At 44.1% G+C, this 25901-nt stretch overlaps 1 protein-coding gene across 2 annotated transcripts in view; it reads left to right on the plus strand.

Annotated features, from left to right (window-relative positions):
* esr1 (estrogen receptor 1) overlaps positions 1–25901 on the plus strand; it is a 288949-nt gene that overhangs the window by 233949 nt on the left and 29099 nt on the right. For both annotated transcript variants that reach the window (XM_043696506.1, XM_043696507.1), the window contains exon 6: positions 7502–7635. In XM_043696506.1, coding sequence (XP_043552441.1) covers positions 7502–7635 — 134 coding nt within the window. The remainder of the gene's footprint in view (positions 1–7501; positions 7636–25901) is intronic.

Here is a 25901-nt window from a genome sequence, read left to right on the forward strand (position 1 = left end):
CTTCTTAAACAGTGGCACCACGTTAGCCAACCTCCAGTCTTCCGGCACCTCACCTGTGACTATTGATGATACAAATATCTCAACAAGAGGCCCAGCAATCACTTCTCTAGCTTACCACAGAGTTCTCGGGTACACCTGATCAGGTCCTGGGGATTTATCCACCTTTACCCGTTTCAAGACATCTAGCACTTCCTCCTCTGTAATCTGGACATTTTGCAAGATGTCACCATCTATTTTGCTACTTTCTATATCTTCCATATCCTTTTCCACAGTAAATACTGATGCAAAATACTCATTTAGTATCTCCCTCATTTTCAGTAGCTCCACACAAAGGCCACCTTGCTGACCTTTGAGGGGCCCTATTTTCTCCCAGTTACCCTTTTGTCCTTAATATGTTTGTATAAACCCTTTGGATTCTCCTTAATTCTATTTACTAAAGCTATCTCATGTCCCCTTTTTGCCCTCCTGATTTCCCTCTTAAGTATACTCCTACTTCTTTTATACTATTCTAAGGGTTCACTCGATCTATCCTGTCTGTACCTGACATATGCTTCCTTCTTTTTCTTAACCAAACCCTCAAATTAAAGACGTTACAAACAAAGGCTAGGAAACTGGTTAGGATAGGGACCACACAAAACAATTCCCACCTCTCCGCCTTTGCAATCAAAGGGTTTTTCTGGGCAGAAGAACATCACAGTATCAGATTACTGGGATCCTAGTTGTGGCGCTTTTCACTTGAGAGTTATCATGAACTCTTTCCATCTTATGCTTTATTTGCAGCTAAGCACCTGCAGCCTGCTGAAGGTTATCATAAGAATGTCATATCATTTCTCTCTCTTGCTGTTCCTTTGATACGTCCACTGCACCTCAAACAATTCATTGTCATCCATTGATTTCTAATCGAACCTTTCTCTGTGTTATTGCTTACATTAGACAGCATTAGGGTGGAATTTAATGCCCTCGCTATTTTAGAATGGGGGCGGCATTTAATTCGTGAGGGGAGGGAGCTGGGTGAGAACCCGTGAGGTGCATGGCTTTCCCGCCTTGATGCCAGTTGTGGCCCTCAGGTGACCACCCCATCTCACTGCCGCTGGTGGTCTACCCACTGATGGGAAGGCAGCCATCACAGACAAATCCCAAGCAACACACTTAGTTGTGTTTGGTTGCTGAGCTCTTGATCGGGATGGGTCTAGTGGCATGACTTGTTCAAACACAATCGATGCCTCATCGAGGGACCCAGCATCATGAGGGTGGGGGGAATTGTGGGATGGAGGAAAATTCTGGTAACTCTGGAGCATCAACTTAAATGGAATTCTTAATACTCCACCAATTTTCAACCAAACTACCCCCTTTCCCTCCATAATCAGTACATAACAGTGAGTGGGCGGTGTTGTCACCCATTGGGGGTCCATTCTGCGCCTAGCCATGAGGTATCAACTTGCTGTCTGGCCACTAAACCTGATCAATCTACTGCTGTGGAAATTGTCAATCTTCCTTCCCAATGGGCAACTAGCCTGCTTGACCTGTCTTAGCATCTGGACACTGGTTAAAAAAAATCTATCCCTCAGTTTCTTTGCACAGTCTCCAAACCATTCAATTAACTGCCACAAAATCTTCACTAAGACATGAGGATACAGCCATCACAGTGTGAGTTATAGGGGTTATTGTCGAATAGAATAGAATATCCTTTTATATCACACATACTTTATTGTAGGAATACAATGAAAAGCTTTTACAATGTCTGCCTCTTATGGTGACATCTTAGGTGAAAGTGCCTAGGTATTTTTGGCTATTGACTGTTACTGTTATCAGTGTTACTCCAAAAGTTTCTCTTGACTTCATATAATAAGTAGTGGTAACTCAGCTCACATCTTGAGGCAAGTTTGACCATTCAACATTTCACTTTGAGTGATTGTAGCTATGTCTATTTTCCTATTTGACCTGTGTATCTTTTCAAATTAGCTTTGTACGCAGCCTTCAGAAGGTACAAGTCCATGTGTAAACTTAATTGGGCTCTGAATCATGAATATTCTTTCAACACTCAGTTTAAAGATATTAATACCAGACCGCTGGTCAAGAGTGAATCGAACAGTATCTGCAATCAATTAGAGTTAGCCTTGCGCATTTATGATTTTGAAATTGCTTGCAATGGGCAAGATGTTGAAATGTGAGTTTATAACAGCAAAGCAAGGGAAACTGGGTGGCTGGGACCTGAGCAAACTGCACAAGCTACTGTGTATTTTCTGAAACAATTAGGTTTGAGGATTGTGAAATTAACAGCTCAAGGACTGAGAAGGAAGTGTAAATGAAGTGGGAAGTTCAATGTCAAATCAGGTGCACGAGAAAAATACAAAGGGAAAGGAAGATTGGATTATGAGAAAACAAGAGATACAGAAAGGAGAAGGAAACAGAATAAAATTTATTTTCTTAAAATCTCTGAAGTAAACATTGGAGGAATACAATTCCACACTCGTATTAATTAATTTTAGTAGCCAGGGATGTTGTCTGGTAATAATAAACTCGAATCATATTGTTAAAGGGTACTTAGACTCACATTGACAAGATTTGGTTCAATGGGTTGAGTTTAGTCTGTATAAACCGCATAAATGCAACAATTTGTTGCAATTCAATGCGATTTTAATGGTGAGGCAGACAGTGAGCTATTTTCACAAAGATAATGGCAAATAATTCAGACAGGAGCTTTCAGATATTTCAGTTTAACAGTGCATTTGGCCACAGCCTGAAGTTAGGCAGATGTGGTACTGCAGTTGCTGGAGAATTAGAGTCAAGATTCTGTGGTGCTGGAAAAGCACAGCAGGTCAGGCAGCATCTGAGGAGCAGGAAAATCGATGTTTCAGGCAAAAGCCCTTCATCAGAAAGAGCTGAAGGGCTTTTGCTGAAACGTCGATTTCCCTGCTCCTCAGATGCTGCCTGACCTATCGTGCTTTTCCAGCACCACTCTAATTTTGACTCATTGCCTGAAGTTATCTGAGAGGAATATCTGGACCATTAAAGACCATCCTGTTGAGAAATGTTTCAGCCAGTAACGTAGGGAACTGTCTTCATGGGTTCCCCACATTTACCCTAATCCAAGTAGTGCCTGATTATTCCATCCAAGTGTGTTAAGGAGAGACGTCATCCCTTAAGGGTGGCATGATGGCTCAGTGGTTAGCACTGCTGCCTCACAGCGCCAGGGACTGGAGTTCGATTCCAGCTTTGGGGTAACTCTCTATGTAGAGTTTGCAAGTTCTCCCTGTGTCTATGTGTGTTTCCTCCCACAGTTTAAAGGTGTACAGGTTAGGTGGATTGGCCACACTAAATTGCCCCACTGTGTGCAGGGATATGAGGACTAGGTGGGTTATCTCTGGTAAAATACCCCATAGTGTGTGGGCTAGGTGGGTTAACTATAGTAATTGTGGGTTACAGAGATAGGGTAGGATACTCTTCAGAGAGTTGGTGCGGAATTGATGGACCAAAAATCCTCGGCCTACATAGAGATTCTGTGATTGATAAACTGTAATCATTAAAACACCCTAAAATCTTTAAAATTGGATTATCAAAAAAGAAAGCTTTCTATTACCTGACTGACCTTGGGTTGAAGGTCTTATTCGCAGCCACAAGCTGACATTAGTGAGATATCCCAGGCCCACCCATCATTAATTAGCCACATGAGAAAGCTGAAAGGTATTTTTCATTTGAAAATGTGGAATTCCATTGTTATAACTTGAGAAACATCCTCTCTTGTTTAAAATCATTGTGATTGAATGACTTACTTTTCTCTCATCTCTATCTTCTCTTTGCAGAGATAGCAGTTTGCTCAGGTATAGAATCCCTACAGGCTGTTTGGCCCATCCAGACCACCCCAACCCTCTGAAGAACATCCCACTCAGACCCATTCCCTCAAATGAGTCATCCTCAAAGAATTCAGTAAGGCTTGTGAGGCATGACCTGCCCTGACAAAGTCATGCTGACTATCTCTAATCAAACTATGGTTTTCCAAATAATCATAAATCCTCTCTCTCAGAATCCTCTCCAATATCTTGCCCACCACTGACGTAAGACTGACTGGTCTGTAATTTCCAGGATTATCCCTATTCCCTTTCTTGAACAAGGGAACAACATTTTCCAACCTCCACACATCTGGCACTACTCCAGTGAACAGTGAGGAAGCAAAGATCATTCCCAAAGGTGTAGCAAACTCTTCCCTCGCTTCCTGTACTAACCTAGGGTATATCCCGTCTTGCCCAAGGGATTTATCTATCCTTATGTTTTTCAAACTTTCCAGCACATCCTCCTTATTAACCTCAACTTGTTCTAGCAGATCAGTCTGTTTCATGTTGTCCTCAGAAACGTCAAAGTCCCTCTCACTTGTGAATACTGAAGCGAAGTATTCATTAAGGACCTCCCCTATCTCCTCTGACTCCCAGCGCAAGTTCCCTCCGCTATCCCTGACTGGCCCTACCCTCACTCTGGCCATCTTCTTGTTCCTTACGTAAGTGTAGAACGCCTTAGGGTTTTCCTTAATCCTATCAGCTAAAATTTTCTCATGCCTCCTTCTAGCTCTCTTAAATCCATTCTTCACTTCTTCCTGGCTAGCTTGTAATCCTCTAGAGCCATGTCAGATCCTTGCCTCCTCAACCTTAAATAACCTTGCTTCTTCCTCTTGACTAGATTGTCCACATCCCTTGTCACCCAAGGTTCCTTCACCCTACCATTCCTTCCTTACCTCAGTGTCCAGCACTATCAGCAGGTGCTTCCTAAACAACCTTCACATTTCTGTTGTGCATTTCCTTGACAACACCCGTTCCCAAGTTAGGCTCCCCAGTTCCTGTCTTACAGCATTGGAATCCTCCCTCCCCCAATTAAATACTTTCCCATACCGTCTACTCTTATCCCTCTCCATGAGTATAGTAAAAGTCATGGAGTTGTAATCACTATCACCGAAATGCTCTCTCACCGAGAGATCTGACACCTGGTTCGTTATCAAGCACCAAATCCCATAAGGCCTCCCCTCTAGTCGGCCTATCTACATATTGCACCTGGAACCTTTTCTAAACACACACCTGACAAAAACTGCTCCATCCAAATTATTTGAACTAAGTAAGTTCCAATCAATATTAGGTAAGTTAGACTCACCTATGACAACAATCCTGCTACTGCACATTTCCAAAACCTGCTTCCCAATCTGCTCCTCTGTGTCTTTATTGCTGTTGGGGGGATTCTGTAGAAAACTCCCAATAGGGTGACTGCTCCTTTCCTGTTTCTGCCTTCCACCCCTACTGACTCTGCAGACAAACCCTCCTCGACAATCTCCCTGTCTGCAGCTGTGATACTATCCCTGATTAGCAATGCCCCTCCCCTACTTCTTTTACCTTCCCCCCCAGTTCCTTTTGAAACATCTAAACCCTGAAATATCCAACAACCACTCCTGCCCCTGTGATATCCAAGTCTCCATAATGGCCACAACATCATAGTTCCAAATACTAATCCATGCTCTGAGTTTATCACCCTTATTCCTAATACTTCTTGCACTAAAATAGACACATTTCAACCCATCACACTGGCTGTACCTTTGCCCTATCAAGTGCCTGTCCCTCCTCACAGACACTGCACGCTGTATTTGGCTGTTCACTACCTACTCCAGCATCTGATCCGTAGCTCAGGTTCCCACTCCCCTGCAAATTTAGGTTAGACCCTCGTAAAGAATTCTAGCAAACCTCCTGCCCAGCATATTGGTGCCTCTCCAGAACTGTAAATTTCACTACTGCTAAAGAAACAGGATCACAGCTCAACAGTTGAACACGTCTTCTCACCTTCACAACCCAATGGACTCTTAAGATCTGTAACTCCATTTGCCTTTACCTTCCTGTCTGTACTATATACCCTATCCCCCACCCTCACCAATTTACAAATGTGTGACTTACAAACACTCATACTTGTGAACATGATCTCATACAGGGATGTAATTGTAAAGATCCAACAGGTGAACATTTCCTGTATTGATGAACGGTTACTCTATACTGCCATGCATTGTGTTCCAACTTAAATACAAATCGACTTGCGAACTGACTCAAGCACGAAACTCATTCACAATCTGGGAACTGCATGTATCATTAACGTTAATGATTGCCTGCATTACCATTTGTTCCTTTCTGTAATTCCTGTCACAATTTGCTTGATCTTTCAAGAAAAACATTGCAAGCCACATGTCTGCAACTTCCACCTCTGTTGACTTCTGTACCACCTCAGCTCATTGGCTGAGACCCTCACCATCCCCGTGTTACCTCTATAAACACAAATTGTGATTGTTCTTCTTTATCTTATTGCAATCTAGCTCCAAGTAACACAAACCTGTTTTCAATGGCAAAGCTTTCCCATTTGAACTTTTTTTTATAAAGGAATGTAACACTGATTACATAGAAACGATAGGAAGAGGAATTAGGGACAATCAACCCCTTAATTATTCCAATCGATTATTGATGATCTCTATCCCAACTACATTTTCCTGATTGCAAACTTTCTGCTTTTACCCAACAAACATCAATCTCACTCTTGAAACCCTTGCATTGTGCTGGTTTCCCAGTCTTTCAGAGGACTGAGTTTTGAATTTTTCTGGCTCTCTCTGTGAAAATCTGCTTCTGATTTCACTCTGAGATGGTCGAAGTCTAATTTGAAGCTTATGTCGCCTCACTCTTGATAACCTCATGAGAGGAAACCATTTCTTGGCATCTATGCTTTCAAAATCCTTTTACATTTTTAAACATCAATCAATTGCCTCTTCATCTTCTAAACTCATTCGTATAGAAACCCTACTTGTGTAATCTGTCCTCACAAATTCATTCTTTTTACTAATCTGGTGGTTCAGCCCTGTAATCCCTCTGACACTAGGATATCCTTTTGCAGATGTGTTGCTCAAAGCTACAGTATTCTAGGTAGAGGCTCAACCAAGGCTCTGTGCAACTGAAGAATCTCTTCCATCTCTTTGTATTCTCGCCTGTTTGAGATAAAAGCCACCCATTTTTGGTTTACTTACAATACCTGGCTACCAGCTTTCAATAGTTTGTGCACTTGGACTCTGAAATATCTTTGCTACTCCACAATTCCTAGTCACTGACTATTTCAAAAATATTTTTAAATATTTGGATCCAAGTTAGTTGCAAGTGTAATACTGTATTTGCCACATATTTGAGTTGACTATCTTCATAAAAAAGGTTTCAGATTTAGACTTTACTGTCACATGTACTCAAGTACAAAAGTACAGGAGTACAGTGTAAAGTTTTCAGTGTGACCACAGACATATGGCTCTGGCTTAGCCACAAGTACCTAGGTACAAAAACTTAAGAACAAGGTAGAAGGAAATAAAGGACAAAGTTAAAAGAATCTGCTGTTTTGTCTTTAGGTGATGAGAGTTCCTAAAATTTCAGGAAGTTGTACAACAGTCATTTATTTTCTTCAAAGAAGTAATTGATTAAACTTATGTTTGTTGATTTCTTGTCTGAAGGAATGAAGGGAAATGTGTTGAAGGGATGGTGGAGATATTTGATATGCTCCTAGCAACAGTGTCCCGATTCCGACTGCTGAAGCTGCAGTGTGAGGAGTACATCTGTCTGAAGGCCATAATTTTACTGAATTCTGGTAAGTCAGAGCTTCACACTGGGGTATCCATGAATCACATGCCCCATGATTGCCATTGAACACTATGTAAACATGTCCATGCATCTGGTACAAAGTGCTTCTAAGTCTATATATTAGCAAAACAGTATCCAGTATACTTGTAATGTCCCATCCAGCATCTTCACAGAGCGAGAGTCACTCTTCATTCTGCATCTGAAGAGCAGTGGTTACCTACCCATCTACCTTTGTGTCATCTGCAAACATAGCAATAGTTTCCTCAGTTCCTGCATCCAGATCATTAATGTATACCGTGAATAATCGTGGTCTTTGACCTCTGTGGAACTCCACTGGTCACTGGCTGCCATCCTGAAAAAGACATCTTTATCCCTACTCCCTGCTTTTTGCCAGTCAGCCAATCTTTATCCGAGCTGGTATCTTGTTCCTCACACCACGGCTTCCTATCTTGTTTAGCAGCCTCCTGTGTGGCACCTTGTCAAAATCCAAATGAATCATATTCACTGGCTTTTCTTTGTCTAACTTACTCATTACCTCCTCAAAGAATTCTTACAGATTTGTCAGGCATGACCTCCCCTTGAAAAAACCATGCTGACTCAGCCCTATTTTACCATGCACTTCCAAGTACTCCGCAACCTCAGCCTTAAGAATCGATTCTAAAATCTTACCAATAACCAAGGTCAGGCTAACCAGCCTATAGTTTCCTACCTCCTGTCTACACCCCTTCTTAAATAGGGGTGTTACTTCAGCCATTTTCCAGTCCTCTGGGACTCTCCCTGACTCCAGTGATTTCTGAAAGATCAATGCCTCTACAATCTCCTAATCTCCTACAATCTCCTTTAGAACTCTGGGGTGTAGTCCACCTGATCTGGGTGATATATCCACATTCAGACCTTTCAGCTTGTCAGGCACCTTCTCCTTACTGATGCTTATTACACTCACCTCTGCCCCCTGACTCTCTTGAATTTCCCGTATGGGGCTGATGTCTTCCACTGTGAAAACTGATGCAAAGTACCTATTCAGTTCCTCTGCCATTTCCTTTTCCCCATTACTATTTCTCCAACCTCATGTTCCAACGGTCCAATGTCCACTTTTGTATCGCTCTTACCTTTTAGATACCGAAAAATTCTTTTGCAATCTTTTATGTTACTAGTCGGCTTACCTTCATATTTCATCTTCTTCCTGCTTATTGCTTTTTCAGTTGTCCCCTGCTGGTTTTTAAAAGCTTCCCAACTCTCTGACTTCTCACTAATCTTTGCTGTTTATTTACTTTTATGGTGTCTCTCACTTTTCTTGTCAGTCAGGGTTGCCTGATCCTCCTGAGTATGTTTCTTCTCCCTAGGGATGAACCTCTGCTGTGGTCCCCTGAATTACTCCCAGAAACTCCTGCCATTGCTGTTCCACTGTCTTTCTCCCCTTCCAATCAAATCTGGCCAACCCCTCCCTCAGGACTTTGCAGTTCCCTTCACTCAACTGTAATACCATCACATCTGATTCGAACTTCTCCCTCTCAAACTGCTCACTCTGCTCTCTAGGCATTCCTTCACCTTAAGCTCCCTAACAAGTCTGCCTCAGTATAGAATTGCCTGTTCCCTAGAGGGCTCTACCACAAGCTGCTCCAAAACAAATCCTCATGGACATTCCCATGAATTCTTCTTCTTGAGATCCATTACCAATCTGATTTTCCCACCCCACCTGCATATTGAAGCTCCCCATGATTATTGTAATAGTGCCCTTCTCACATGTCTTCTCCATCTCCTGATTTATTTTTTGCCCCCTCATCCTGACTACTGCCAGGAGACTTGTACAAATCTATCAGGGTGTTTTTCATTTGCGGTTCATCAACTCTACCCATACAGATTCTGCACCTTCCAACTCTACATCATCTCTCCTGTCAATTTCATTTCATTTCTTACCAACAAGGCAACCCCACCCCCTCTGCCCTTCTACCTGTCCTTTCGATCAAATGTGTTTCCTTAAATACTTAATTCCCAGCTCTGATCCCCTCGCAGCTACATCTCTGAGACTCACACAACATCGTAGGCAAAAGTGAGGACTGCAGATGCTGGAAACCAGAGTTTAGATTAGAGTGGTGCTGGAAAAGCACAGCAGGTCAGGCAGCATCCGAGGAACAGGAAAATCAACGTTTCGGGCAAAAGCTCACAACATCGTACCTGCCAATATCAATCAGAGCTCCAAACCCATTTACCTTGCTTCATTTACTGTGTGCATGTAACTACAACACCCTCAGTCCTGAGTTGACAGTCCACCCCCCTTCTCATAGTTGTCCCCTTACCTACTATGTCTGAAGTTAGATTCCTGATTCTTTCCATACTCAGGAGAAATTGAGGACTGAGATGGCATTCCTGACGAAGAGCTTATACTCGAAACATCGACTCTCCTGCTCCTCGGTTGCTGCCTGACCGGCTGTGCTTTTCCAGCGCCACACTTTTTGACCCTCTCCATACTCTGCCCTATTGCTTGTTCTGGAAACTTTAATAACCTCTGCTGAGCCCTTCCTCTCTGTAACCTTTTTCATAACTTTCCAGGTATCTGAACCCACCTCCAACACTATGTAATTTATAGCCCAGGTCCCAGCATGATTCAAGTGGATCCTGTCCCATCAGAACAGCTCCCTCCTTCCCCAGTACTGCTGTCACTGTCCCATATATTTGAACCTGTTTCCCCCACACCACCCTTTGAGCCATGCATTTCTCTCTTTAACCTTGGTGACCCTGTGTCAATTTTATCATGGATCAGGTGGTAATCCAGAGATTATTACCTCTTTGCTTTCCGGAGGCTGAGGGGTGACCTTATAGAGGTTTACAAAAGTATGAGGGGCAGGGATAGAGTAAATAGGCAAAGTCTTTTCCCTGGGGTCGGGGAGTCCAGAAGTAGAGGGCATAGGTTTAGGGTGAGAGGGGAAAGATATAAAAGAGACCTAAGGGGCAACTTTTTCACGCAGAGGGTGGTACGTGTATGGAATGAGCTGCCAGAGGAAGTGGTGGAGGCTGGTATAATTGCAACATTTAAGAGGCATTTGGATGGGTATATGACTAGGAAGGGTTTTGAGGGATATGGGCCGGGTGCTGGCTGGTGGGACTAGATTGGGTTGGGATATCTGGTCAGCATGGACAGGTTGGACCGAAGGGTCTGTTTCCATGCTGTACATCTCTATGACTCTACGACTTTGGTTCTGCTTTTAAGTTAGCCCCAAGCTGCTCATATTTCCTCAGCAGAACCTGTTTCCTCTTTCTACCTATATCGGTGGTACCTCTGTAGACCATGACAAGTGGGCCTGGCCCTCCCACTCCAAGTTCCTCTGCAGCCCTAGGTGAGATATCCTGAAGCCAGACATTAGGCCGACACCACAGCCTTCAGGACCCTTGATCCTGGTCACAGAGAACAGGAAAAACACAGCAGGTCAGGCAGCATCCGAGGAGCAGGCAAATCGAAGATTCAGGCAAAAGCCCTTCATCCTGGAGAGGTCAAGAAAGTGGAAGGAAGTGTTCGAGATGGACCAAGTGGACATTGTGGGCGAAGTTAATGAACTGCTCCAGTTCAGCCTGGGTGCAGGACGCTGCACCGATACAGTCATCAATGTAACGGCAGAAGAGTTGGGGCACAGTACCTGTGTAGGTACTAACATAGCCGACAAAGAAGCAGGCGCAGCTAGGGCCCATCTGAGTTGCCCATAGCCATTTCCTGTGTCAGTCTACAGTTGGACGCTTACTATAAACCCACAGACTCCCATAACTACCTGGACTACATCTCCTCCCACCCAGTATCCTGCAAGAACGCCATCCTGTTTCCCCAATTCCTCCACCTCTGCAGCATCTGCTCGGATGAGGAGACATTCCACTCCCAAGTATCCCAGATGTCCACCTATTTTGAACATTGTGCCTTCTCTCCCCTTGTCATCCAGACAGCCCTCCACCACACCTCCTCCATTTCCCGTCCACTACTTTAAACCCTCCCCCCCACCTCGCTTCCCCCCCCTTTCTCCTTTCCCCAACCAGTACCTTCCCCTGCAACCACAAAAGTTGCAAAACCTGCCAGTACAGCACCTCCCTCACCTCCTTCCAGGGCCCCAAACAGTCCTTCCAGGTGAGACAGAGGTTCACCTGCCTCTCTTCCAACCTAAGCTTACTGCATCAGGTGCTCCCCAAATGGTAGATTTTCCTTAATTGCAATAGGATTTAAGTTACATAGAAACATGGAATAAAGGAGAGGAAATAAGCTATTTGACCCCTTGAGGTCATGCCATTCATAAATATCATGGCTGATCATCAAGCTCAACTCCCTAATCCAGACCATATCCCTTGATCCCTTTAGCCACAGATCTCCTTCCTTCTTGAAAACTTAATGTTTGTCCTCAACCACCATCTGTGATAGTGAGTTCCACAGGCTCACTACTTGCTGGGTGAAAGCAATGTCTCCTTATCTCAGTCCTAAAGTCTTTATCCCTTATCCTGAAATTATGATCCAGTTTCTGAATTCCCCCAATTTCGGAAGCATCCTTCCTACATCTAACCTGCCTAGTCCTGTTAGAATTCGAACAAGATTTTGTGAGATTCTACCCCCTTTCTTCTCAACTCAAGCGAAAATTATCTTAACCTACTTAATCTCGCCTCGTACATCAGTCCTGCCATCCCAGGAATCAACTTGATAACCTCCACTGCACTCTCTCTATAACAGGACCCGCTTTCCTTAGAAAGGAAACCCGTACATAATATTCCAGGTGTGGTCTCATTAATGTCCTGTATAATTGCAGCAAGGCATCCTTGTTCCTGTATTCCAATCTTCTCGCTATGAAAGCCAACATTGTTTGCCTTTCTCTCTGCCTGCCGCACCTGCACGCTAACTCTCAGTGACTGGTACATGAGGACACCTAAGTTTTGTTGACTGTTCCCCTCTCTCAATTCAAACCCATTCAACCAATATTTCAGCTATCATTGTGGATAACTTCACATTTATCCACATGATACTGCACCTGCCAGCCATTTGTTCACTCACGATGTGGAGGAGCCAGTGTTGGACTGGGGTGGACAAAGTTAAAAGTCACACAATACCAGGTTATAGTCCAACAGATTTATTTGGAAGCACTAGCTTTCAGACCACCGCTCCTTCATCAGATGGTTGTGTAGTATAAGATCATAAGACACAAAATTTATAGCAAAAGATTACAGTGTCATACAGTGATACATTGAACAACCCTGGATTGTCAAGTCTTTCATGTTTTGGAATGGGTTGCAGGTTTTGGTTTATTAATATGTAAATCCAAGAACTTCTTTTAAGGCACCTTCTCGAGATAATTTAAGGATTTATAACAAAAGGTGACATCGCAGCTCAAACAATGCATTAAAGGTGTGAGGTCAGAGTCTGTTTGTATCCCAATCTTGAGTCAGACTGGCTCTATTTCCAAAGTGGAATTTACAAAATATTGCATGGACTGACTGCCTGCAGATTGGGCATTTTTTGAGCACAAAAATGCACTCCACTTCTTGCCTTTGAACAACCGCCAAAAATTAAACAGACCATTGTTCACGGCAAACTGCCCAGCTTTCAGGACAAAATCGACCACAACACCGTACAACCCTGTCACGGCAACCACTGCAAGATGTGTCAGATTGTTGACACAGATACCACCATTACCTGTGGGGACACCACCCACCGTGTACACGGCAGGTACTCCTATGACTCGGCCAACGTTGTCTATCTCATATGCTGCAGGCAAGGATGCCCTGAGGCATGAGACATTGGGGAAACCAAGCAGAGGCTACGACAACGGATGAATGGACACTGCACAATAATCAACAGACAGGAGTGTTCCCTCCCTGTCAGGGAGCACTTCAGTGGACAGGGACATTCAGCCTCGGATCTTCGGGTGACCGTCCTCCAAGGTGGACTTCAGGATAGGCAACAACGCAAGGTGGCCAAGCAGAGGCTGATAGCCAAGTTCGGTACCCATAGGGATGGCCTCAACCGGGTTCACGTCACACTACAGGTGACCTCACTGCACTATACACTCACACTCACACATATGCACATGCACACGCGCTCACACACTCTCACACGCATACAAGCACACATACATACACTCTTACATACTCATGCACTCACACAGACTCTCTCTCATACACACGCTTTCTTTCAGACACACACACACAACCCCACACTCTCACCCACGCACACATCCTCTCAAAGGCTTATATTACATCACATCCACACACACACTTTACCAAGCTTTCACACATTCAAGCACAGACTCTCTGATGTGCACTCACACTCACATTCACCCTCACATACACACTCTCTGTCTCTCAGTCATGCACAGCCACCTATAAGTCTATGGGGTGAATTTGTATTTGCAGAACTATATTTACAGATACATTCTATTTTGCTCAAAAATGCACAATCTGCAGACAGTCAGTACATGTAATATTTTGTAAATTCCACTTTGATAACAGAACCAGTCTGACTCAAGTCTGGGATACTCACAGACTCTAACCTCACACCTTTGATGCATTCTCTGAGCTGAGATGCCACCTTTTGTTATAAAACCTTAAGTTAACTCGAGAAAGTGACTTAAAAGAAGTTCTGGGATTTGCATATTAATGAATCGAAACCTGCAACCCGTTCTAAAAGATGAAAGACTTAACAATCCAGGGTTGTTCAATATATCACTGTATGACACTGTAATTTTTTTGCTATAAATTTTGTGTCTTACGATCTTATACTCGGCAACCATCTGATGAAGGAGCAGTGCTCTGAAAGCTAGTGCTTCCAATTGAACCTATTGGACTATAACCTGGTGTTGTGTGATATTTAACTTTGCCCACTCACTCAGCCTGCAACATGTCTGCATCCTCTTCACAGCTCACCCTTCCACCACGCTGTGTGTTATCTGCAAATTTGGAGTCATTGCATTTGGTTCCCTCATTTGAATTATTAACATCTACTATGAATAGCTAGGGTCCTGGTCCCATTAGTGGCTGCCTTTCATTCAAAAATGACCCATTTACTCTGTTTCCTGTCTGCTAATTTTCTATTCATCTCGATAAACTACCCCCAAACCAATATGCCTTAATTTTACACATGAATCTCTTATGTGGGACTTTGTCAAAAGCCTTCTGAAAGTCCCAATAAACCGCATCCACTTGCTCCCCCGATCACCTCTACAAGTTACATCCTCGAAGAATTCCAGTGGATTTGTCAAACATGATTTCCCTTTTGTAAATTCATGTTGACTGTATCTGATTCTATCTTGGTTTTCTAAATGCTCTGCTATAAAATCCTTGATAATGGACTTAAACATTTTCCCCAAAGCCAAAGTCAGACTCACTGGTCTGTAGCTCCCTGTTTTCTCTACCTCCCTTTTTAAAGAGTGGGGTTACATTAACTACCTTCCAATCTTTAGGAACTGTTCCACAGTCCAAAGAATCTTGAAGGTGACCACCAATGCATCCACTATTTCTCGGGCTACTTCCTTAGCTCTTTCGGTATATAGATTATTAGGCCTTCAGAATGTAAAGCTTTGAATCCCGTCAATTTCTCTAACACCATTTCTGTATTAAATCAGATTGTTTCAATTCTTCCCTCTCCCTGCATTGCCCATCATTTCTGGCATGCTATTCATGTCTTCCCTTGTGAAGACAGAAGCAACGTATTATAATTTAGTTCTTCAGCCATTCCTTCGGTCCCCATTATAAATTCACTCATTTCTGACCGTAAGGGACTTACATTAATTTTCACCAATATTTTAGTTTATGCGTACCTATAGAAACATGTGCAGTCAGTTCTTATGATCCCCACAAACTTACTTTCATACTTTATTTCCCCCTTCTTAATCAAACCCATGGTCCTCCTTTGCTTATATCTAAACTGTTCCCAATCCTCAGGTCCTTTGTTTTTAGCCAATTTGCATGCCTCTTCATTGCATCTAATGCTACCTCTAACTTCCCTCGTAAACAATGGCTTAGCAGCTGCTTTCTTTGCTCTCTTGCACCAGACAGGAAAATAATTTTTCTAGTTCACCCATCCGCTCTTCCATTGCCAATCTACTGTCATTCCTTTCAGTAACATTTCCCAATTCATCGTTGCCAATTCATGCCTCATACCATTACCGATTCCCTTATTAAAACTCAGGACCCTAGTATCAGAATCAACTACCTCACTCTCCACCTTGAAGACGAATTCCATCATATTGTGATCACTGATCTCCAAGAGGTATCTCATAATTACATTGCCAATTATTCCTTGCTTATTTGCATAAGATGACATGTTCTCTCATTGGATCCTCAATGTATTGATCTTGAAACTGATCTCGTATACATTCTAGGAAATCTTCCTATCCAGTCTTGGGACTAATTAGATTAGATTTAGATTACATACAGTGTGGAAACAGGCCCTTCGGCCCAACAAGTCCACACCGCGCCGCCGAAGCGCAACCCACCCATACCCCTACCCCTACATCCTTCCCTTACCTAACACAACGGGCAATTTAGCCTGGCCAATTCACCTGACCTGCACATCTTTGGACTGTGGGAGGAAACCGGAGCACCCGGAGGAAACCCACGCAGACACAGGGAGAACGTGCAAACTCCACACAGTCAGTCGCCTGAGGCGGGAATTGAACCCGGGTCTCTGGCGCTGTGAGGCAGCAGTGCTAACCACTGGGCCACCGTGCCGCCCACGAATCTATATCTGCATATAGATTCACCCAATCTATATGCAGATAATTACAGATGTTCCTTTACTGCTAATATCTCTGAGTTCCTGTTGAATGCCATTCCTGACCTCACCACTACAGTTTGGTGGTCTACATTCCGACCCCACTAATGTTTTTTGCCCCTTCATATTTCTCAATTCTACCCACACGTATTCTAAGCCAATACCTTTCCTCAATATTGTTTTTACATCCTTTTAAACCAATAATGCAAATCCATCACCTTTTCCTTTTTGTCTGTCCTTCTGAAATACCGAGTTCCCCTGGATGTTCAGTTCCCACCTCCGGTTACCCTGCAGCCGTGTCTCCATAATCCCAATAATATCAGATCTGGTTACATCTATTTACATGATTAGTTCATCCACTTTACTTCGAATGCTCTGTGCATTTAAATACAAAGCCCAAAGAGTGGTGTTTTTAACATTCCTTGTCCCATTCCCATTATTTTTTACTGTGGTCTTGTTTGATTCCTCTGCCTGTCAGTTCTTTTATTCCTCTTTCTGTGTTTTGTTCTTTTCGTTGATTATCCTTCCTCTGATTCATTGCATACGTTCCCATCCCTCTGCCAATTAAGTTTAGAGCGAGAGAAAAAAAGCAAATTACTGCGGATGCTGGAATCCGAAACCAAAAGAGAATATGCTGGAAAATCTCAGCGGGTCTCGGCAGCATCTGTAAGGAGAGAAAACAGCTGACGTTTCGTCGTTGATTATCCTTCCTCTGATTCATTGCATACGTTCCCATCCCTCTGCCAATTAAGTTTAGAGCGAGAGAAAAAAAGCTGGAATCCGAAACCAAAAGAGAATATGCTGGAAAATCTCAGCAGGTCTGGCAGCATCTGTAAGGAGAGAAAACAGCTGACGTTTCGAGTCTAACTGACTCTTTGTCAAAGCTAGAGATGTCTTATTGCAATTATGTGGGGCCTCGGTAAGAGCACAAAGGGAGTATTGCACGCAGTTTTAGTCTCCCTATCTAAGAAAAGATTTATTTGCCACAGAGGGAGCACAGTGGAGGGTCACTGGGCTGATACTGGGGATGGCAGGACTGTCCCAAGAGAAGAGATTGGTTTAACTGGGCCTTTATTCATGAGAATTTTGAATAATGAGGGGTTATGATTGAGATGCATAAAATTCTAACAAGGCTGGATATACTGGATGAAGGGAGGATATTCCTCATGGTGGAAGAGACTGGAACCAGGAATCAAAGTGTCAAGATATGGAGTAGACCGGGGAATACGGAGTGGAAGTGAGGACTGCACATGCTGGAGATCAGAATCGAGAGTGTGGTGCTGGAAAAGCACAACAGGTCAGGCAGCCTCCGAGGAGCAGCAGACTCGATGTTCTGGGCAAAAGCCCTTCATCACGTAGGACTGAGATGAGGAGCACTTTTTTTACTTTGAGGCTGAGAGGAGATTTGATCGACATTTTCAAAATCTTGAGCAGGCTGGACAGAGGGAGACGACGTTCCCGCTCGAGAAAGATAAATTGATTGAAATTGATGTGGAAGTGAAGGAAAGGTGAAATGAGAAAAAAAGACGTTTTCATGTCATAAGTAGTTTGGGTGTGGAATGCACTGTTTAGAAAAGTGGTGGACACAGGTCCAATTGAGAGATTCAAGAGGGGATTGGGTGTATTTTTTTGGCTAGGAATGGTGTACAAAGACATGGGGGGGAAAGGCAGGAGATTGTCACGAGGTTACAGGCACAATAGGCCGAATAGTCTCCCTCTGTGCTGTTATTGAATGTTTCTATTTTAAATGTATCGTGTGGTATGGAGAGAAACCGAAAGTATAGCATTAAGATAGAGGATCAACCATGATCATATTGTTTGGTGATCAGGCTCGAAGGGCTAAATGGCCTCCTTGTTTCTATGTTTCATGTGGATGAAATTGCATAACTTGCATAACCCCGGTGGCCATCATGGAGTATTGCGGAAGGCCTGCTGTTGGAGTCCTATACAACTCAATAGCCAATATTACACTTTTCATTATCACCCAATGAAATCTGCTGGAAAAGGGAATTTTGTAAATTTTCTTTTGGGAGGATTGGAGAACAGGGTCACCTTGTCCAGACTATAACAACCCAGAAATAAAACAGAAAGTGCTGTAGATATTTAGCACTACTGGCAGCATCCAAGGAGTAAGGGACAAAAATACCAGACTGAGTCAATGACTCTTCATCAGAACGCTGGTCTCTTAATACAAACCACAATGAACCATGGCCACTTAGTCAGGCTATTACAACCCCAATTGCAACAGAAATTCCAATAATCACAGGACTCCTAGTCGAGACTATAATAATGCAGGTCATCTAACCCAGACTACAAGGATCTTGGTCACTCCAACACTGACGACAGAATCCAGGGTAACAGAACCCACACCACAGTAACCGCAGTCTCAGGCTAGGTTATGGTAACCTAGGCTATTTACATGACAAGAACTGGAAACTCTACGTCAGATGAGAATCATCTGGGCCATCTAACCCTATTAAAAATAACCTGTATCACTTCACCACGGCAGCATGATTCAAATCATTTAACTCAGAGGGTAAATTGTGAACCTCTTAACCAAGATGGGAATAGCTCATAACAGACAAGCCCACTCTACAATACACTGGGTAAATTCCACTCTTCCCCCCCCCCACCCCCACCAGCCAATAATACCCTGGATAAACTAGCCCAGACTATAACACTCTCAGTAAACTAGTCCAGGCTACTACACCCTGAGTAAACTAGCCCACTCCAGTGTACCCTGGGTAAATAGCCCGCTCTACTGTACCCTGGGTAAACTAGCCCAATCTACTATACCCTGAGTAAACTAGCCCAGCGTAAAAAACCCTGGGTAAACTAGACCAATCTACTAAACCCTAAGTAAACTACCTCAGTGTACAGTATCCTGGGTAAACTAGACCACTCTACGATAACGTGGGTAAACTGGCCCAGTGTACAATAACCGGGGTAAAGTAGGCCACTCCACTATATCCCGGATACACCAGCCCATCCACTACACCCTGATTAACTAGCCCACTCTGCTACATCCTGGATAATCTAGCCCAATCTATTGTACCCTGGGTATACTACTCCAGTGTACAATACCCTGAGTTAATTAGCACAGTCCACACTACTATACTCTGGTATACTAGACCAGTGTACAATCCCCTGGGTAAACTAGCCAAAGTACAATACTCTGAGTAAACTAGCCCAGACTGCAATATCTGAGTAAACTAACAGGGGCTGCAATACCCTGGGTAAACTAGCCCAGGCTGCAATACCCTGAGTGAATTATCCCAATCTACAATATCCTGGGCAAACTATCCCAGACTGCAATATCCTGAGTAAACTAGCCCTGACTGCAAGACCCTGAGTAAACTAGCCCAGACTGCAATATTCTGGGTAAATTAGCACACACTGCAATACCCTGGGCAAATTATCCCAGACTGCAATATCCTGAGTAAACTAGCCCAGACTGCAATACCCTGGATAAACTAGCCCAGACTGCAATACCCTGGATAAACTAGCCCAGACTGCAATACCCTGGATAAATTAACCCAGACTGCAACACCCTGAGTAAACAATCCAAAAATGCAATACCCTGAGTAAACAAGCCCAGACTGCAATACCTTGCTTATACTAGCCCAGACGGCAATACCCTGAGTAAACTAGCACAGATTGCCATATTTCCTGAGTAAATTAGCCCAGAATGCAATATTTCCTGAGTAAACGATCCCAGACTGCAATATCCTGAATAAACTAGCCCAAAATGCAATATCCTGGGTAAATTAGCCCAGACTGTAATACCCTGAGTAAACTAGCCCAGACTGCAATACCTTGAGTAAATTAGCCCAGATTGTTATACCCTGAGTAAACTAGCCAAAAATGCAATACCCTGGGTAAACTAGCCCAGATTGCCATATTTCCTGAGTAAATTAGCCCAGACTGCAATACCATGAGTAAACGAGCCCAGACAGCAATATCCTTAGTAAACTAGCCCAAAATGCAATGTCCTGGGTAAATTAGCCCAGACTGTTATAACCTGGATAACCTAGCCCAGACTGCAATATCCTGAGTAAACTAGCCCTGACTGCAATATCCTGAGTAAACTAGCCCAGACTACAATACTCTGGGTAAACTAGCCCAGGCTGCAGTTGCCTGCATAAACTAGCCTAGACTACAATACCCTGAGTAAACTAGCAGAGACAACAATATCCTGAGTTATCTAGCCCAGACTACAATTCCCTGCGTATACATGCCCAGACTGTAATACCCTGAGTAAAGTAGCCCAGACTGCAATATACTGGGTAAACTAGTCCGCACTGCAATGTCCTGAGTAATTTAGCCTAGACTGAAATGCCCTGGGTAAACTGGCCCAGGCTGCAATATCCTGAATAAACTAGCCCAGACTGCAACACTCTGGGGTAAATTAACCCAGACTGTTATACCCTGGGTAAACTAGCAATATCCTGAGTAAACTAGCCCAGACTGCAAAGCCATATGATCATCAATGGTTCCTCACACAGGGTGAGCCATAGCTGGCTGTACAGACCAAAGCGGTTTCCACAGACTCTGTTACACTTGTGCTAAAAGGTGGTCACGGGAGGGAATGGCCAAGACTGCCCTACCCTGGGTAAACCCACCCACGCTACTATACGCTGGGAAAACTAGTCCACTCTACTATACCGTGGGTAAACTAATCAAGACTGCAATATCTTGAGTAAACTAGCCCCGACTGCAATTCTCTGGATAAACTAGCCCAGACTGCAATACCCTGAGTAAGCTCACCCACACTACTATATCCCAGGTAAACTAGCCCACTCTACTTTACCCTGGGTAAACTAACCCAGTGTGCAATGTCCTGGGTAAACTAGCCCACTCAAAAATACCCTGGGTAAACTAGCCCAATATTCAATACCCTGGGTAAATTAGCCTACTCTACTGTACCCTGGGTAAACTAGCTCAGTGTACAATACCCCTGGGTAAACTAGCCTACTCTACTGTACCCTTCGTAAACTAGCTCAGTGTACAATACCCTGGGTAAATTAGCCTACTCTACTGTACCCTGGGTAAACTAGCTCAGTGAAATTACCCCTGGGTAAACTCGCCCACTCTACTGTACCCTTCGTAAACTAGCTCAGTGTACGATACCCTGGGTAAACTAGCCCACTAACTATACCCTGAGTAGACTAGCTCACTCTACAATAGGCTGAGTAAACTAGCCAAGACTGCAATATCCTGGGCAAACCAGCCTAGACTGCAATACCCTGAGTAAACTAGCACAGACTGCAATAGTCAGGGTAAATTAACCCAGACTGCAATACTGTTAGTAAACTAGTCCAGACTGCAATACCCTGAGGAAACTAGCACAGACTGCAATAGTCAGGGTAAACTGGACCAAGCAGCAATACCCTGCGTAAACTAGCCCAGACTGCAATATTTCCTGAATAAACACGCTCAGACATCAATACCCTGGATCACCTGGTCCAGACTGCAATAGCCTGAGTAAACTTGCCCCGACTGTAATATCCTGACTAAACTCGCCCAGACTGCAATACTTGAGTAAACTAGCCCAGACTGCAAAACTATATTATCAGGTAGTTCCTCACACAGAAGAATGACTCTTTTCCACTATTAGGGTGAGCTGGCTGTACAGACCAAAACAGTTTCCGCAGGCTCTGTTACACTTGTGCTAACGGTGGTCACGGGAGGGAGTGGCCAAGACTGCCCTACCCTGGGTAAACCCTAACCCTCTACTATCTGCTGGGAAAACTAGCCCACTCCAATATTCCCTGGGTAAACTAGCACATACTGCAATACCCTGGGTAAACTAGCACCGACTGCAATAGCCTGAGTAAACTAGGCCAGACTGCAATACCCTGGGTAAATTCACACTGAGTGTAATATCCTGAGTAAACTAGCCCAGACTGTAATACCCTGGGTAAACCCGCTCACTCTACTATTCCCCAGGTAAACTACCCCACTCAACTATACCCTGGGTAAACTAGACCACTCTACTATACCCTGGGTAAACTAGCCCAGTGTACAAAACCCTGGGTAAACTAGCCCACATTACTATACCTGGAGTAAACTAGTCCAATGTACAATACCCTTGGTAAACTAGCCCAATGTGCATTATCCTGAATAAACTAGCCCAGACTGCAATACTCTGGGGAACTAGGCCAGACGGCAATACCTTGAGTAAACTAGCCCAAAATGCAATTAGATTAGATTACTTACACTGTGGAAACAGGCCCTTCAGCCCAACAAGTCCACACAGACCCATTCCCCTACATTGACCCCTTCACCTAACACTATGGGCAATTTAGCATGGCCAATTCACCTAACCTGCACATGTTTTAGACTGTGGGAGAATACCAGAGCACCTGGAGGAAACCCACGCAGACACAGGGAGAATGTGCAAACTCCACACAGACAGTTGTCTAAGGCGGGAATTGAACCCGGGTCTCTGGCGCTGTGAGGCAGCAGTGCTAACCACTGTGCCACCATGCCACCCAAAATAACCTGGGCAAATTAGCCCAGACTGTTGTACCCTGGGTAAACTAGCCCAGACTGCACTATCCTGAGTAAACTCGCCCAGACTGCAATACCCTGAGTAAACTAGACCGGACTGCAAAACCATATTATCATCAGTGGTTTCTCACACAGAAGAATGACTCTCAGGGTGAGCCCATAGCTGGCTGTACAGACCAAAACGGTTTCCACAGACTCTGTTAAACTTGTGCTAAAAGGTGGTCATGGGAGGGAGTGGCCAAGACTGCCCTACCCTGGGTAAACCCGACCACGCTAGTATACACAGGGAAAACTAGTCCACTCTATTATACCCTGGGTAAACTAACCAAAACTCAATCGCTTGAGTAAACTAGCCCCAACTGCAATACCCTGAGTTAATGAGCTCAGAATGCAATACCCTGGGTAAACTTACCCAGACTACAATATTTCCTGAGTAAACTCGCCCAAACTGCAATACCCTGGGTAAATTAGCCCAGAATGCAATATCCTGTGTAAATTAGCCCAGAATGCAATATCCTGTGTAAACTAGCCCAGACTGCAATTCTCTGAGTAATCTAGCCCAGCTTGCATTACCCTGAGTAAACTAACCGAGGCTGTAATATCCTGTGTAAACTATCACAGACTGCAATACGCTGGGTAAACAAGCCCAGTGTACAATACCCTGAGTAAACGAGGACAGACTACAAAATCTTGGTAAACTAGCCCAGACTCCAATAATCTGGGTAAACTATCCCAATAGACAATAGGTGCAGGAGTAGGCCATTCTGCCATTCGAGCCTGCACCACCATTCAATATGAATAGTCCCGCCATTCCAGGAATTGACCTCATGAACCTACGCTGCACTCCCTCAATAGCCAGAATACCTTTCCTCAAATTTGGAGACCAGAACTGCACACAATATTCCAGGTGCAGTCTCACCAGGGCCCTGTACAGATACAGAAGAACCTCTTTGTTTCTATACGCAATCCCTCTTGTTTTGAAGGCCAGCATGCTATTAGCTTTCTTCACTACCTGCTGTACCTGCATCCCAGACATCAACACCCTGGGTAAACTAGCCCAGAATGCAATATTCTGAGTAAACTAGCCCAGACTGCAATACCCTGAGGAAACTAGCCCACTCTGCTATACCCTGAGTAAACTAGGTCAGTGTACAATACCCTGGGTAAACCAGCCCAGACTACAACACCCTGGGTAAACTATCCCAGTCTGCAATACCCTGAGTAAGCACACCCACACTACTATATCCTGGGTAAACTAGCCCACTCAAGTATACCCTGGGTAAACTAGCCCAGTGTACAATACCCTAGGCAAATTAGCCCACTCTACTGTACCCTTGGTAAACTAGCCCAGTGTACAATACCCTGGGTAAACTAGCCCACTCAACTATACTCTGGGTAAACTAGCCCACTCTACTATACCCTGAGAAAACTAGCCAAGACTACAATATCCTGACTAAACTAGTCAAGACTGCAATATCCTGGGCAAACTAGCCCAGACTGCAATATCCTGGGAACACTAGCCCAGACTGCAATACCCTGAGTAAACCAGCCCAAACTGCATTACTGTGAATAAACTAGCTCTGACTGTAGTGTCCTGAGTACTCTAGTCCAGGCTACAATACCCTGGGGAAACTAGCCCAGACTGCAATAACCTGAGTTAACTAGCACAGACTGCAATATCCTGGGTAAACTAGCCCACACTGCAATATTCTGAGAAAACTAGCCCAGACTGCAATAGTGAGTAAACTAGTCCAGACTGCAATACACTGGGTAAACTACTCCAGAGGCAATATCCTGTGTAATCTAGCCCAGACTGCAATACCCTGGGTAAACTGTCCCAGACTGCAATATCCTGAGTAAACTAGGCCAGACTACAATACCCTGAATAAACTAGCTCAGACTGCAATACCCTGGGTGTCCTAAACCCGACTGCAATACACTGGGTAAACTAGCCCAGTGTACAATACCCTGAGTAAACTAGGACAGACTGCAAACCCTTGGTAAACTAGCCCAGACTGCAATATCCTGAGTAAAGTAGCCCACTCTACTATACCCTGGGTAAACTTGCCCACTCTACTGTACCCTTGGTAAACTAGCCCAGTGTACAATACCCTGGGAAAACTAGCACACTCTACAATACGCTGAGTAAACTAGCCAAGACAGCAATATCCTGGGCAAACTAGCCCAGACTGCAAGACCCTGTGTAAACTAGCCCAGACTGTAGTAACCTGGGTAAACCACAGCAGACTGTAATATCCTGAGTAAAATAGCCCAGACTGCAATATCCTGAGTAAAGTAGCCCACTCTACTATACCCTGGGTAAACTAGCCCACTCTACTGTACCCTTGGTAAACTATCCCAGTGTTCAATACTCTGGGTAAAATAGCCCACTCTACAATACGCTGAGTAAACTGGCCAAGAACTGCAATATCCTGAGTAAACTATCCCAGACTGCAATTCTCTGACTAAACTAGCCCAGTTTGCAATACCCTGAGCAAACTAACCCAGACTGTAATATCCTGGTAAACTGTCTCAGACTGCAATACATTGGGTAAACTAGCCCAGTGTCCAATACCGTGAGTAAACTAGGCCAGACTACAAAACCTTGGTAAACTAGCCCAGACTGCAATACGCTGGGTGAACTATCCCAGTCTACAATACCCTGAGTAAGCTCGCCCACACTGCTATATCCTGGGTAAACTAGCCCACTCAAGTACACCCTGGGAAAACTACCCAGTGTACAATATGCTGCGTAAAATAGCCCACTCTACTATTCCCTGGGTAAACTAGCCTACGCTACTATTCCCGGGGTAAACTAGCCCATGTACAATACTATGGGTAAAGTCACGATTCGGAGATGCCGGTGTTGGACTGGGGTGTACAAAGTTAAAAATCACACAACACCAGGTTATAGTCCAACAGGTTTAATTGGAAGCACACTAGCTTTCGGAACGACGCTCCTTCATCAGGTGATTGTGGAGGGCTCGATCGTAACACAGAATTTATAGCAAAAATTTGCAGTGTGA

Source organism: Chiloscyllium plagiosum, chromosome 9 (genome assembly GCF_004010195.1).
Source record: "Chiloscyllium plagiosum isolate BGI_BamShark_2017 chromosome 9, ASM401019v2, whole genome shotgun sequence".
NCBI classification, from domain to species: Eukaryota; Metazoa; Chordata; class Chondrichthyes; order Orectolobiformes; family Hemiscylliidae; genus Chiloscyllium; species Chiloscyllium plagiosum.